Genomic DNA, 14,634 nt, shown 5'->3' with positions numbered 1-14,634 from the left:
GGGGTGGGTAAACATCAAGGGCCAAAGGCCCTCAGCTGCATACCAGTGTTAGTTAACACCGATAGTTAACTGGCTATCTTTGGACCGACTGCATTATGCTGTAAGTCGCCATACCCTTCTGGAACTGTGTATCAGTGGATCCTGTTACTCTGCAGGGAGAGAGGACACTGAGATGACAGCAGTGGGTCATAGATGTTCAGGCTTTTCCTGTCATTACTCCCGGCCTTCCAGCATAGGCTGCCAGACCACTGGTGCCTCAGTGCATTTCTGCTTTGGTTTCAGTTTGGCTTCTTTCACTGACAGTGCTGACTCTAACCCTTCAACCCTTACTTAGAGCTCACTCTCATCTGTTAGTGCTGCTAAAGTTGGAGGCCTAGGGACACCCGTTGATGGGAAAAGGCCTGAGTAGACAGGTCACTGCCTCAGGGGCTGTGATGCGCTGCTCAATGGCTGTATGTCTGTAGAAAGCACGGCTAGTTCTCCTGTTTTTCACGTGTGCATAGGTGCTGGTGTATTGATGGATTGTGAACTCTGCTTACCTGTTCTCTTAGGGGCTGGGCATGGTGTCACACATGGTTAATCCCAGCAATCTGGAGACGAGGCAAGCAGAGCTCTATATGAGTTCCAGGCCAGCCTGATCTACAGAGTGAGCTCCAAGATGCCCAGGGCTACACTGAAAAACCCTGTCTCTAAAAACCAAAACCAAAACCAACAACTACAAAAGAGTGCCCTATTGCGGCTGCACACTGTAGCATGGTAACCTGGAGCCTGGACTGAGGACTTGGTTATATCTGGCTTCTGCTTTTCCTGTAGACCAGCCTGTGTGAATCCCAGGCTCCATATTTGAAAGTCGGCTTAGTGATACACCTGCCTTTCTGTTTGTTGAGAGGATTAAAGATGATGATGAGTGTAAATCACTCAGTGCAGAACCTGGCACTGAGGCCCCGGAACCCTTAGCTGTGACTGCTTTCTCTAAGTCAGTGTACACTCTAAGTTAAGTAGCATCATAAAGACATTTTTCTAAATTGTCTAGAAAGGACATAGTTTATATAAAAAATTAGAAACCACTAGTATAGCTTCTCGGGGACTAGTGGAGGGCCCTAGAACAAGTATTTGCAGCTCAGTGCCTGAGGAGATTTAAAAGAAACATTTCATGATCCCTTGATTGTGTTTGACTCAGTCAAGACATGCTTTCATCAAGTACCCTGTGGTCCATGCAGGAGAGGCCATTCCACTTCAGCTTTGCTCCATCTGAGCCCCCGGGAAATTATTGCATCAAGTACTCCCGGCTTTGTACTTATTATCTGTTTGCCTGTCCGTTCCAAGAAGGGGCCGATCCTTAGTGCCCAAAGACTCCATTTTCTCCACCCCTCCACAGGTGAATGCTTATGGGGAAGCCTAGCTTTGCTGGCTATGCAGGTGGAACTTGGTGAGACTCTGCTGACAGGAGCTCAGCCAGGGCCTCCTGCTGCTATCTCCCTGCTTTGTTCAGGCAGCACCACACCTCTGCTGGAGCCTGGAGTCAGGGAGTCTAGGCAGTGAATCATTGCCCAGTAAGCAAGTCTGGTCTCTCTTGGCCATGCCTAAAGGGTTAGAGTGGGCAGAGGGCCAGGACCGGGAGGGGCTGGGGGATGTGTCCTGGCTGTGCCGTGTGCCTGGTAGTGGGCCCTGACCAGGCTCTCTTGTTGCTGAGTCAGTGCCAACAGGTCCCTCCACGTTAGCAGCTGCTCTGTGGGTACCCATGGCTTCTGGGTGTGGCTGGGGCTCTAGCTTACCCCTCTTCTTCCCTTGGAGACATTGTGGTGCAGGAATGAAATGTCTCAAATGTCAGCTTGGGTGCCCTAAAGGCTGCAGAGGTGAGGGCATGGGCGTTTTGCTTCTCTCCGGCATAGAGTCCTCACCCACGCCCACCACACCCGCACCCCCAACTCATCTTTACCCTTGAGTTTGGGTTTTACCTTTCTTACCTCAAGACAGTTGGCAGAGCTTGCCTGAGTCCTGGAAGACTGATGAAGCTTTCAGGGAATTACAGACTTTGAGAATGTCAGGTAGAGAAATGGAGTTGTAGAGAGGATATCACAGGGGGCACTAGGACCCACATCCTGGCTCATGCCTGGTGCTGTTTTCTTTTTTCTGCCTTGCTAAGACTCAGAGATTGTTCTCCTGTGGGTAGAAGAGGCATTGATGCTGTGGTGTGTCCTCCTCCCTCCTTCTCTTTCGTCCTGTCCCTCCCTATGCCTCCCTGTCCCTCCTTCCCCCCTCTCTCCCTCCTTCTCCCTCTCTCTCCCTCCCTCTTCCCTTCTTCCTCTTCCTATGGAAGACATATGCCCACATGAGGAGAATGGCATCATGGATCCTCTTCTGCCTCGTCAGGTCCCAGCCCACAGCTCTCCTTCCTCTGTAACTGGATCATTCCCACCATTTATTTTGAAGGAAATCACCAACACCCTATCACTGTCCGTGTAAATATTTCAGTGTGTTTCAGTATTTAAAACTTGAGCAGTGCACCTCTGAACTCAAGCATAGCTTTGTGCTGAATCACAGCAGATGAGCCTGACTCAGCAAAGTACCCTAGAGACTATAAAGCACGGGCTGAAAAAGCCCTTCAGGAAAAAAGAAAGTGGCAGAAAAGAAACAAGAACAGAAGCAGCTGCTGCCCAGGATCTTGTACTTCTTACCCCCAAAACAAAGGAAAAGATGAGGAGGAGCTTTTAGAACTTAGAAAACTATGGCAGGGAGTAAACAACCTGCACTGGGTCAGAAGACTCAGCCAGGAAGCTCAGCAAGGAAGAACAAAGAGTAGGAAAGAGCAAGTGAGGAAAGAGAAGGGGCTGCAGCCGCTGTGGAGAGGGCTCAGAGCCTGCAGGAGCCTGTCAGGAGGACGGAAGGCCAAGCTTGATCCCCAGGAACTACGTGGAAGGAGCTGGAACCTTTAACTTGTTCTTGCATGCTGTAGCATGAGTACATCTACACACACGTGCACACAAATGCACACACATACACACACAAACACACACACTGAGCACATCTACACACACACACACACACACACACACACAGATAAATACAAATTTTTTTTAAGCTGGAGAACTAGCCCATGAAGCCCATTATAAAGTAATAGGTCATAGACCTTTGGGCTTTGGGGCGTGAGGCCTGAGTGTCGTATGTAGGTGCTAAGAGCAGGGTTTGAAAAGTTGTGGCTCAGTTTCAGGGCTGTAATGTGAAGACTTATTTCCTCTTGATCCTCTGCAGTGAGCATCATGCCATCCTTACTGTGGTAGGCTGGGGTGGATCCTCTGACGTAGAGAACCTGAATAATTATTTTTCTTCCTTAGGTGGATTCTGTCAGGTATTATGGCCACAGGATGCTTAAGTAACTGGTGCAGGCATGCAGGCTGAATCTCCAGATTACCCCTTCTGTAGCCCACAGTCCATATTGCACCGGTACATCAATCACTGGGGAACCCCTGGCCGAGGTCTAAAATGAACATTTTAAAAATATAGTCAGGAAAATGCACAGGTACACCTCAGTCAATAACTGGCCAGGCACGAGGGAGTTCTTGCCAAGAGCCTGGCCCCTGTGCAAGGTTCCTGGACCAAGATGTCATGGATTCTAGAAGGGAATGAGGGTTTTATTCTCCAGGGGTCGGATTCCGCATCATTCTAGAAAAGATGATAGACACTCATACACCCCAGCAGGGAGTGCTTAGACGTACAAGCGGTTGGATTGTGTGCAGTTGGGTTTAGCTGCTGAAGAAGAACTAGCAATGGGGCAGCAGAGAGGGAGAGCTAATTAGCTGTAGCACTGAGGAAACGGAGTTGAGCCTGAAAGCCAGAATGTCTTTCAGGCTCGGGATCACATAGCACGGAGATGGAGAACAAGGCTGTGGCTGAGAGATGTGGACTCTGCTCCCTTCCCCTTTACATCTCCTTTGACGTGGACGAAACAGGGAGTGTCATCTTTCTACTTCTTAGAGACAACTAAAGGACTCAGAAAGATGATGTCAGCGAGCAGCCAAGTTCAGTTACACAGTGTTTGATCCTAACTGAGCAGCTGTCCTGCTATGTAGTGTACAGTAGGAATGTATTACAGTGGAATAGTATTAGCCATGAAGAGGAACATGGTACTAACAAACGTTATAATGTGGCAACCCTGAAAACACTGAGGAAGTGAGGCAGACATCATACTGTAGCTTTCTATTTCGTGAAGTCTTCACCATGGGGTCACAGCAGATTGGGCCTGGGAGGAGAGAAGAATGGGGGGATATTTGCTTAAAGGTTACAGGACTTCCTTGTGGGTGATGAAAATGGCCCGGAACAGGTTGTTTCATATTTCATCTCAACTAACAGCCCTGTACAGGAAAGCTTTCACGAGCCCTGCTGCTGGGAAGACCAGTGCTTCAGAACACTATGACCTGCTACTGCCTGCTCAGGTAGTGACTGGTTTCAGATTATAGTCCCTCTCTGTTGATGAGAGTCGGTCTCTAGGTCATGGAGTACACAAAGGGCAAGGTCAGCTGAGTCTGAGGTGGGTGGGACAGTGGCGAGCAGATGAGACTGGCCTGTAGCTAGCTGTATACCCAATGCTGACAGAGGGTTTGTGGCTGATTCTTACCCCATCAATCTTGCATCTCGTTTAAGCATCCAGATCAACTAATACGAAACATCTGGTTGCACCCTATCCCAGCCACCTAGGGCTTTGGGAGACTGATCTCACACAGTGTATATTCAGGAAGGGGGAGGGGGATTTCCTTAGTGTCACTTGCCTAACTCTTTGAATGTCTGCTGTCCTGTTGTTTTGCCTCAGAAAGTCTGGAAGGGTTTTTGTTGTTGTGGGTTTGTTTGTTTATTTGTTTTTGTCACTAAAGAAGAAGGGTTTGTTTTTTTTTTCCTTCTCCTGTTTTGTATCTGCGTAGGCACCTGGGTGGGGGAAGCCAGGATGGGGAGGGATGTGTCTGGAGTAGAGAGTGTGGAGGAGGAGGGAGGGTTCATCCATTAGGTCTAGGGTGGGGTTGTTTGCTTTCTAGACTCCAACTCTGAAGCTGCCGGTAATCCTGGGGCACACTGCTGTTTTTCTAAGAAGCACATAGGACCTGGAGCTCCTTGGGCCACTCCCCTTCAGTATGTGACAGTTCAGTGGATGGGAGTAGAAGTGGAGAGAAGGGTGTGGCTGTGTCATGGATGAAGCACCTGCTCTCTCACTGCAGAAGGTCTTTACTGTCAGGGTCTGCAATGTAAGGCATCTTAGGTAGGTAAGTGCAAGGAGAGCGGGAAGGCTCTAGGTTGTCTTGGCACACAGGACTAAGAGTTAACTTGTATTGTTTTTACTGGTTTCCCGGGCCCAACTGAATCACTTTTATAATTTAATTGCTACACTGTCTGTAGACGTTTCTTCCTCACAGGGGCGAAGAGGAAACCTTTCTTCTTGCTCTGAAGTCTGTCTCACTAACACAAATTCAGGCAAGGCTGTGTCGGGCTATAGAGGCTATGCCCAGCTATAGAGGCTATGCCCGGCTATAGAGGCTATGCCCAGCTATAGAGGCTATGCCCGGCTATAGAGGCTATGCTCACATAACCGGCTACAGAGGCTATGCTCACACAAAGCCTTTCGAACCATCCCACTTTGGATAAGGAGGTGTGTCTTGCCTTTATCTGGACAGCTTCTTAGTCCCCCACTCAGCAGAGTTCTGTGGTTTACAGTATGGCATCTTAGTCAGCAAGATTTGGGGGTGATTTTTAGCCTGATTATCTCTTACCAGGTTACATGGCTGGAACCACCATATGGGTGTTGGGGCCACCGTGACTAGGAAAGCCAGTGCTTTGGAGTCATCCCTGCACCAACTCCTTTTCCTTGACCATGCTCACTGAGGATGTCATGAGTGTGTGCATGTGTGTGTCTCTGATCCCCCAAACTCCAGTTTGCCAGACATTTATCAACTGGTTAGGGGACTTGCCTGAATTATGACAAAAATCTTAAGAGCCCAAAAGACAGGCTTTCTTAAGAATGTCAGTGGATCTGGGCGTGGTGGCACACACCTTTAATCCCAACACTTGGGAGGCAGAGGCAGGCCTCTGTGAGTTCCAGGCTAGTCTGGTTTAGGAGTTAAGCCCAGCCAGAGAGACCCTATCTCAAAAAACAAAACAACACAAAATAAAGCAAAAGAATGTCAGTGGTGTCCAACCCACAGCATGTGGCCTCATGCGTCTAAGGTAGCTATGAATGTGTGTAGATGCTATCAGTGTCGTGGTGTCACAAGGTGGGTAGGATGTGCCTGTAAGAAGTCACAGAGCTGGCTAGACACTGAACATTTTGATGATCCAGCCTGCATCTCCAGTCCCTGTGATCTGTGGGTGCGTATAACCTAGGTGTGCTTTGATGCAGGGAGCTCGGGTGGCTGCTCCTCAGGAGGGCGTGCATGTCTCACAGATCCTCTGTCACTCTGCAGTAGCTTCCTGGGGTCCAGCCCTGCTCTGTGCAGGTCGAGTACCCTGTATCCCGCATGTGTGGGGCCAGCAGAGTTTCACCTTTATAGATTTGGCCTCTGAATAGTTTTTGGATAGGGATGCTGAGCCTGAAATGTCTACCTTGAAATGCATTGGAGGGACTTGAGATGATGCTAACAAAGAGATGCTGCAGAATAAACATGTTGGGGGCTAAAATTGTGTTTCTGCCATCACTGCACAGTGGCAGCACCTGCAGGAGATGGCAGTGGACATGAGGCCCTGTGACTAATGCTTATCTGGTTTCTTCTGTATTGTTTTCTTCGCTCAGTATTGATCCTGCAGAAAGTGGAGAATGGAGACCTGAGTAACAAGATTCTGAAGATCACCGACTTTGGGCTGGCGCGGGAATGGCACCGGACCACCAAGATGAGTGCGGCGGGAACATACGCTTGGATGGCACCTGAAGTCATCCGTGCTTCCATGTTTTCCAAAGGCAGCGATGTGTGGAGGTAAGGTGCAGCCTCCAAGTTCCAGGTCTGTTTTGTCTGCACATTTCAAGTCTTGGAGTTGAGGTTACAGGACCCAAAGCACTCCAATTAGATCTGTGTGGCCTCTCAGAGCAATCTACTGACTTCCGTGTTGCTAGGGGATGCTGTGCTCATTGCACGTAGTAGATGGCTCCTCAGGAAAGCTCTGCAGATTCTGGGACCACCTGGTACTTCCATCTCTGACCTGCAGGATGAGGAATCACTCTTCATCAAGCAGCAGCTTGATGGTTCAGAGGTTGGGTTTCAGGGGCCGCTGCTGCCCCCCTGGGAGGACTCGCCCAGTGTCCCCCCTGTAAACTCCTGAGCTAACAGGGACCCTCTGTGCTGTCTTTCTGCTGATTATTTGGAAATCATCCTTTCCAGTTACTCTTTTACTCAGGGCTCTGTGTGCTGGGTATTTATCAGGAAAGGGGATAGATGAGTCCTCAGAAGGCCGTAGGAACTTTGAAGGTACAGACTAGACATGGCCAGCCATCTCTACTAGCAAGTATCAGTCCAAGAGGTCACAAGGACATAGATCTAAAAAAAAATCATGTTGCTATTGAAGGAAGATGAGCCACTATAGGATAGACTTTGTCCTGGCTGAAGGGCAACAGTGACACCTTCACATACAGAAGAAAGATCATCATTGCCCCTCAGTCTAGGGTCAGAGTGAGCTGCGTGTGTGTGTGTGTGTGTGTGTGTGTGTGTGTGTGTGTGAGAGAGAGAGAGAGAGAGAGAGAGAGAGAGAGAGAGAGATTGTGTGTGTGTGAGAGAAAGTGTGTGTGAGAGTGTGTGTGTCTGAGAGAGAGAGAGAGAGAGAAAGAGAGAGAATGTGTGTGTGAGAGGGAGAGAGAATGTGTGTGAGAGGGAGAGAGAGAATGTGTGAGAGAGAGAGAATGTGTGTGTGAGAGAGAGTGAGTGTGTGTGTGAGAGAGAGAGATTGTGTGTGTGAGAGAGAGAGTGTGTGAGAGTGTGTGTGTCTGAGAGAGAGAGAGAGAATGTGTGTGTGTGTGAGAGAGAGATTGTGTGTTTGTGTGAGAGAGAAAGAGAGAGAGAATGTGTGTGAGTGAGAGAGTGTGTGTGTGTGTGTGAGAGAGAGAGAGTGTGTGTGTGTGTGAGAGAGAGTGTATGCTTCTGTATTTGTGTACTACCTTTAAGGTAACTTCCTTGAGATACTAGTCACATATCATAAAGTACACCCTTTACAATATGTAAGTCAGTGCTTTTTAGACTCTATAAAACTGACTTTAGGATTGGAATGTGGATCAGTGGGTAGATTACCTGCCCAGTGTACACAGGACCCTAGATGCAGAAAATTAGGTATGATGGTGTGGGTATATAATCCTGGTATTCTAGAGGAAGAGGCAGGGGGATCAGAGGTTCAGCTGGCCAAAGCCAGCCTGGTATGCATGAGACCGTATCTCATAAAAACAAAAACAAAACCCAACTAAAACCAAATGTCAGTAAATTAGTGAGTGACTTGAATGTCGTTCACCACATTTACTGGCTTCCTGCACTGCTGTAACACATTTCCACACACCAGAGGCTTGAAAGCGATAGAGCTTTATTCTTTCATAGCTCTGGGGGCCAAAAGTATGAGATAGGTACAGCAGGGCCTCATGCTAGAGATTCTAGAGGAGCCCCAGTCCACATGTGGATTCTGAATTCTAGAACGTTGGCAGGTATCTTTAGGGCCATCATTGAACCCCCTGCAACCACTATTTCTAAAGGACGTTTGTAACCTCAGAGAAAGTCCATGCCTTCTGCTTGTCACTCTCCCAGCCTGACCTTCTCTGCCTCTGGAGCAGCTGCTCATTGCCACCATGTCAGTGGAACCACACGATGCCTGTTCCTCTGTCACTCACACCTTACATTTAACAGAATGGTTACAGGTCCATCCATGTTGTAGCTTCATTAGAAATTCATTCTTTTTATGGCTTTTTAGTATTCCATGATTCTAAAGTCAGGTGGGCCATGCTTATTCAGTCAGTCATTCACCATGATAGATAGTGAGTGGCTTTCACTTTGGGGAATGTTATGAACAAGGCTGCCGTGGACATGGACACACAGATTCTTTTGTGACCATACTTTTTCCATTTACCCGGGCATGTACCTTAATTGCATGAAGTCAAGCAACTAAGTATATGTGTAACTTTTTGAGGTCCTAGAAAACTGTCACAGATGCTCCGTGTAAATTCCATTGGTCTAAGACTAACTCCGCTACTTCCATGTAACCACTTGGTGCTGCTGTTTCAGTTACGCTGACCTCATCTGTGAGGGAGGGTTTCACTGTGCTGCCAATCTGAATTTTCTGAATGACTGTTCATCATGAATTGCATGTCTCCCCAGGAGATGTGTTGTGTCTATGCAACTCTTTTGCCAATTAAAAACTAGATTATCTCTTGTTATTTTTGAGTTTTAAAATATTTCAATATCACATATTTTTCTACTCTGTGTTTTTTTGATAACTCTCAGTAGTATTCTTTGAACTCCTCATGTTTCTTGGCTTCTTCTTATCACCTGACTTTTGGTGTTATAAGAATGCATGACCTCAGCCAAGGCTGTGAAGAGTCTTAGCTGTGTTTCCTTCTAAGAATTTTGTAATATTGATTCTTACCTTTGGGTTTCTGATCCATGCTGATTTGATTTTCCATGTGGTGTGAAGCAGAGACCAAACTTTATATTTTCATGTCTGTTCATTTGTATTGGTACTATGCATTGACTGTTCTCTTCCCATTGAAACACTCGGTCATCTCTGCCAGAAACAGCTCATGAGGAATGCAAGGGTTTATTCCGGGTTCACAGTTCTCTGCTAACATGTCTATGTCCGCACATAAGGCAATATCACCCTTTCTTGATTAAAATGCAGCTTTGTAGTAAGTTTTAACATTAGGATATGAGAGTCCTCCAGTTTTGCCTTTTTAAAATTGTTTTGGTCATTCTGAGTTCACTGCCATTTTTTATAAGTCTTAACATCATTTTGCTAGTTTTGCAAAATAAGCAACTGAGATTTTTTTTTCTTGTTTTAAAACTGGCTTCAGGGGTTGGGGATTTAGCTCAGTGGTAGAGCACTTGCCTAGCAAGCGCAAGGCCCTGGGTTTGGTCCTCAGCTCTGGAGAAAAAAAAAAGATAAAACTGGTTTCAAACAGCTCAGGCTGGCTTCAGAGTACACATTCAGGCCAGGATGCTTTGACCTCCTGGTCCTCCTGCTTTCGTGTCTGCCACCATCTGGGATAACGCCTGAGATTTTCAGAAGAACTATGGTTACTCTTTGAATTATTGGAGTGCGGACATTGTAGTATCTGGGTTTTCCAATCCATAAATGTGAGACACTCCCATTCTCTAATTTCCTTCAGAACCGCTTTGAACTGTGTCCACTTGCATCTCATATGTTAGTGCAGAATGAAGTGCTACTGGGGAGTGCGTTTTCCTCCGTGTAAAGTATTTGGCCTGACAGGCAGCTGCTATAGATCTCAATGTTGTACCACACACTAGTGAGGCTAATGCCAATTAGGCCTTGTTTGATGTATTAATTCACCTGGTATCACAAGGAGGCCAATTGATGGGGACACTTACCAAAAGAACTGTATTTCTGCTTCAAGGAGTAGTCGAGGCAGCCCAAGCTGGCAGGATGGCTTTGCCCATGAGACTCAGGTTCTTCAAGGTCCCTCCCTGTCCTTGTCCCAGTGCTTTAACGTGAGCTGCGGTGAGTTCTGCATTACAGTCTGCAGGAAAGGAGACCAGGCCTCTTCAAGCCCACACGCTGGCCTTGGCTTTGGAGACAGTCTGCACGTTTACACAGCTCCTCTGTCCACTTGCTTATTGTCCACTTGGCCCTGAAGAGACACCAAATGTGACTTTAGCTACTGTGTGTCCAACTAAAATTCTCTCGGAGAAAGTGATTGGAAGAGATACCCCTGCCGCACCCCTCAGTCACAGCCATTGGGAGCTCTTGGTTCCTTTACCTCTCCTCAGAGGATGGCATGTTTACTGTCCTGTCTCGCTTCTCTCAGGTTCTGTTCTTTGCTTCTGCGGTGATAGGATGTGTCCAGACCTTACCAGCTTCCATGCCTGTTCTTAGTAGGAAGGGATGTGAACACCTAATTTAGGGCACTGCAGGGGCTTTTCTTCAGTGGGGGAATAGACAAAACTCTTTCAACTTTTACCCTGTTACTGAATACCCTATTACAAGTGTAAGGTTAGTGTTTTGTTTTAAAATCACAGCTATTAAAAACTATTTGTAGGAGCTGTAGTGAGAGGCAGCTGATGAAATCTCTCAGTTCCCTAACAGGGAGAGCTTATTGTTAGAGTCTACCAGTGTCTTAGTGAGGGTCACTATTGCTGATGACATACCATGACCAAAGCAACTTGGGGAGGAAAGGGTTTATTTGGCTTAAATTCCCACATCACTGTTCATCACTGAAGGAAGTCAGGACAGGAACTCAAACAGGGCAGGAACCTGGAGGCAGGAGCTGATGCAGAGGACATGGGGGGGGGGGTGCTGCTTCCTGGCCTGGCTTGCTCAGTCTGCTTTCTTAAAGAACCCAGGACCACCCACTCAAGGATGGCACTACCCACGATGGGCTGGGCCCCCCTGTCAGTCACTAATTAAGAAATGTCCTACAGCTTACTTACGGCTGGATCTCATGGAGGCATTGTGTCAGTTCAGGCTCCCTCCTCTCAAATGACTCTAGCTTGTGTCAAGTTGACACAAAACTGTCCAGCACAGTTAGTGACTCTCTAGCTTCGATTGTTCCCTGGGAGGCTGGAGAGAGACGCTCAGTGACTAAGAGTACATATTGCTTTTGTGGAGGACCCAACTTTAGTTTGCAGCATCAACACTGGGCAACTTACAACTGCCAGGAACTCTAACTGGGTCCGATGCTGCCCTGCGCCTCCCCCTGTAGTTAAACAGATTAATTATAAATCCTTTTAAATAATAAAATTGTTCCTAGGATGTAAGCCCCTTGTCCCTAGTTGGTTGGTGACTGCTTGGAAACGTACTGTGCCTGCCTGTCCCAGCATTCTTAGCTCCTTGCTGTGAGAGTTTCTTAAAGACGTGGCTTACTAACTCCTTTATATGGGGTTCACCCAGCTCCATTAAAGCATACTTTGGTTCCAGAAGATCTCTCATCTTTCCTGGAGGGAAATACCCATTCATGACTATTAGTACAACACTTCTACACTGGGAACCCACAGACAGCTTTGCTCCTGTGCTTTGGGGAGCCTCTTTTCGAAGGATTGGCTCACCACAGCTCAGACCCAGCAGGGCTTCCAGAGAGGGCAGACACCTGACTAGGGGCTTGCAGAAGGCTGGCCCTAAGCTGGTCTGTTATTCCTTTACAACACTAAGTGCCAATTATTGAACCTTTACCGTGTGCCATGCACAGGCCTCGGTCCTCCTCTTCCTCTCCTTTCTCCTCTTCCTCCTCTTCTTCTTCCTCCTCCTCAACTCTTAAGCCTCAGGTGGAGTGATCACAGATGGACCAGCAAGTCCCGTGTGGCCCAGCTTCCCTCACTGATGCTCTGAAGCTAGAGCCCTGACTCCTCCCTCTTGCAGGTGGCCTGAGACATCTTCATGGGCCTAGTGGGAAACCATTAGAGAAGGGATGCCAGGACAGAAACAGAGCACTACTTAGGGCTGAGATCATCATTGCCTAGATGGAGGACAGGGTCTGTGGGACCACTAGGTTTTGTTACCCGTATAGAAATGGGCATTGTACAGAAGGCAGTTGACTGAGGATGGGAGCGGCTCTAACCCAGGAGTCTGGCTAGGGGTGCCGAGGGCTCTTTGAGTTGCTTGGTAAAAACTTCCAAGTGTGACTGCTGTCTAGGTAGGTCACAATCAAGGTCTGGTAGAAGTACAGTTTCTCTTTATTTCCCAGCCTGTCCTGTTCCTCCTTCATCCACACTTTCCCTGCTGGGCGTGGAAGCCAAAGCCACAGCCTGCATATGCTAGGCAGATGCTTTACCACGGACCCACATCCTCAATCTAGTAGTGTAATTCTTGGCAGTGTTCAGGGATGACGGGAGCACGCTCAGTGTAGCCTATGGGAGCATCTGACTGCGCGTGCACTCACTCCCACAGTGGCCAACCACTCACGTGCCTTTTTCCTGTGAGTTTCAGGCATGAGTGCTGTAGTTACATCCTTTCCACCCCTCTCCCCCCCACACCCCTCCCCCCCAAGCCCCTCCCACTCCCTCTCAAATTTATGACCTCCTTTAAAATGATTACTGTCTTATACACACTGCCTACTGCGTTCATTAGCGTTGCTAATACGTACACGTGCTTAGGACTGACCACTGGGACTGGAGAACCGACCTGGGGACTCAGAGCTGAAGAAAACCAGTTTTCCCTCCTTCGGCAGACACTGGCTGCAGCTCTTCGTCCAGGAGTGGGGCCCAGAAGGTCCTCGTCTACTTAGGCACAGCAACTGGTGTCATTGTGCACGTCTTGTTTAGGCAACCGTCTTGTTGGGACTTCACAGGGGTGGCTTCCCAGCCGTGTCTAGAACACACTGTCTAATAGGGGTTCCTCATCCTTTGACTTAAAACGTTTCTGTCTCCTTCTTCACAGTTCCCTCTAAGTCTTAGGTGCAGGGCTGTATGGGATGCACGTGGGGCTGGACCTTCCACAGTTGCTACTCTGCATTTTGACCAGATCTCTGTAATAGTCTCCATCTGTTGCAAAAACAAGATTCTTTGATGAAAGGTGAGCGCTGCAGTCATCCGTCTCTGGACACCTATTAACCTGAGCAAGAAGCCCTGAGAATGTGAGGATTAAAAGCCATATTACTCTGATTCCCCCTCTTCAGAATCCAGCAACCACAGTGCATGGCAGTCAAGGCTCAGGAGGCCCTGGCAGGGTTACCAGCTATCAGTGTTCTCACCAGCTACCAGCTAATTTCTAGCTCCTAGAGAGATAAAACAAGTCCTAAAGCTGGCGTGCCCTCTCACGATTCATAAAGAAAGTGACGGCATCTAGATGCCTTAAGAGAGTAAAGCCAGGATGGCTGGATTACCCCCAGGGGCCATCTGTAGGCCCCCACGCCCAGTGCCCTGGCACATAGGCTGGTGCATTGTTTGCAGGCGTGCAGGGCGATTAGGAGTGTACTTGAGAGCAGGCTGCTCACTCGTCTGTGTGTGCTGGCCCTTAGGCTCTGAGCTCCAATTCCTCTTTCCCATAGTGGTCAGGAATTAACTCAAAGACCACTGGCTTTCCCACTCTGGTCTGCTTAGGGTTCTTTGTGCTCTAATACGTCTGTCGTGGCTCATTCTGTAGCCTAGTCTTGTCTTTTCTGTGTCTCTCACTAATTTCTGTGTGGAAGATCTGTCCTTTACCCTGTTTTCCAGTGTCTGGAGCTTGGGGTTTATATAGACCACCAAACCCATCCAAGTCTTCACTTCCTGTACTTGCCAAGACTTGCTCACACTTGCCTGCATCCTCGTGTGGATTCGGGATGATGGAAAGTGCTGTACTCCCTGCACATTCAAAGTATCCTGAAAGGGTCTGGGTGTGGTGATAAGGCCCTTGTAGCTGGACACTGCTGAGGGTGTTACAATAAGTTTGAGGTCTTTGTGGCAAGACCCTCTTCCTTCTGGATGATTGGAGCTTGTGTTTTCTTGGCCTAACTTATTCCTGGAAGGACAGAGTGCTGTG

General features: G+C 48.0%; 1 protein-coding gene across 5 annotated transcripts in view; it reads left to right on the top strand.

The window, feature by feature from the left end:
• Nucleotides 1–14,634, top strand: part of Map3k9 (mitogen-activated protein kinase kinase kinase 9) — a 66,221-nt gene that overhangs the window by 30,420 nt on the left and 21,167 nt on the right. For all 5 annotated transcript variants that reach the window (NM_001174107.1, XM_017315122.2, XM_006516036.4 and 2 more), the window contains one exon: nt 6,773–6,953. In NM_001174107.1, coding sequence (NP_001167578.1) covers nt 6,773–6,953 — 181 coding nt within the window. The remainder of the gene's footprint in view (nt 1–6,772; nt 6,954–14,634) is intronic.

This window comes from Mus musculus, chromosome 12 (genome assembly GCF_000001635.26).
Source record: "Mus musculus strain C57BL/6J chromosome 12, GRCm38.p6 C57BL/6J".
In the NCBI taxonomy this organism is placed as follows: Eukaryota; Metazoa; Chordata; class Mammalia; order Rodentia; family Muridae; genus Mus; species Mus musculus.
Note: the sequence above shows the minus strand (reverse complement) of the source record. Positions and strands in the feature narration are given on the sequence as shown.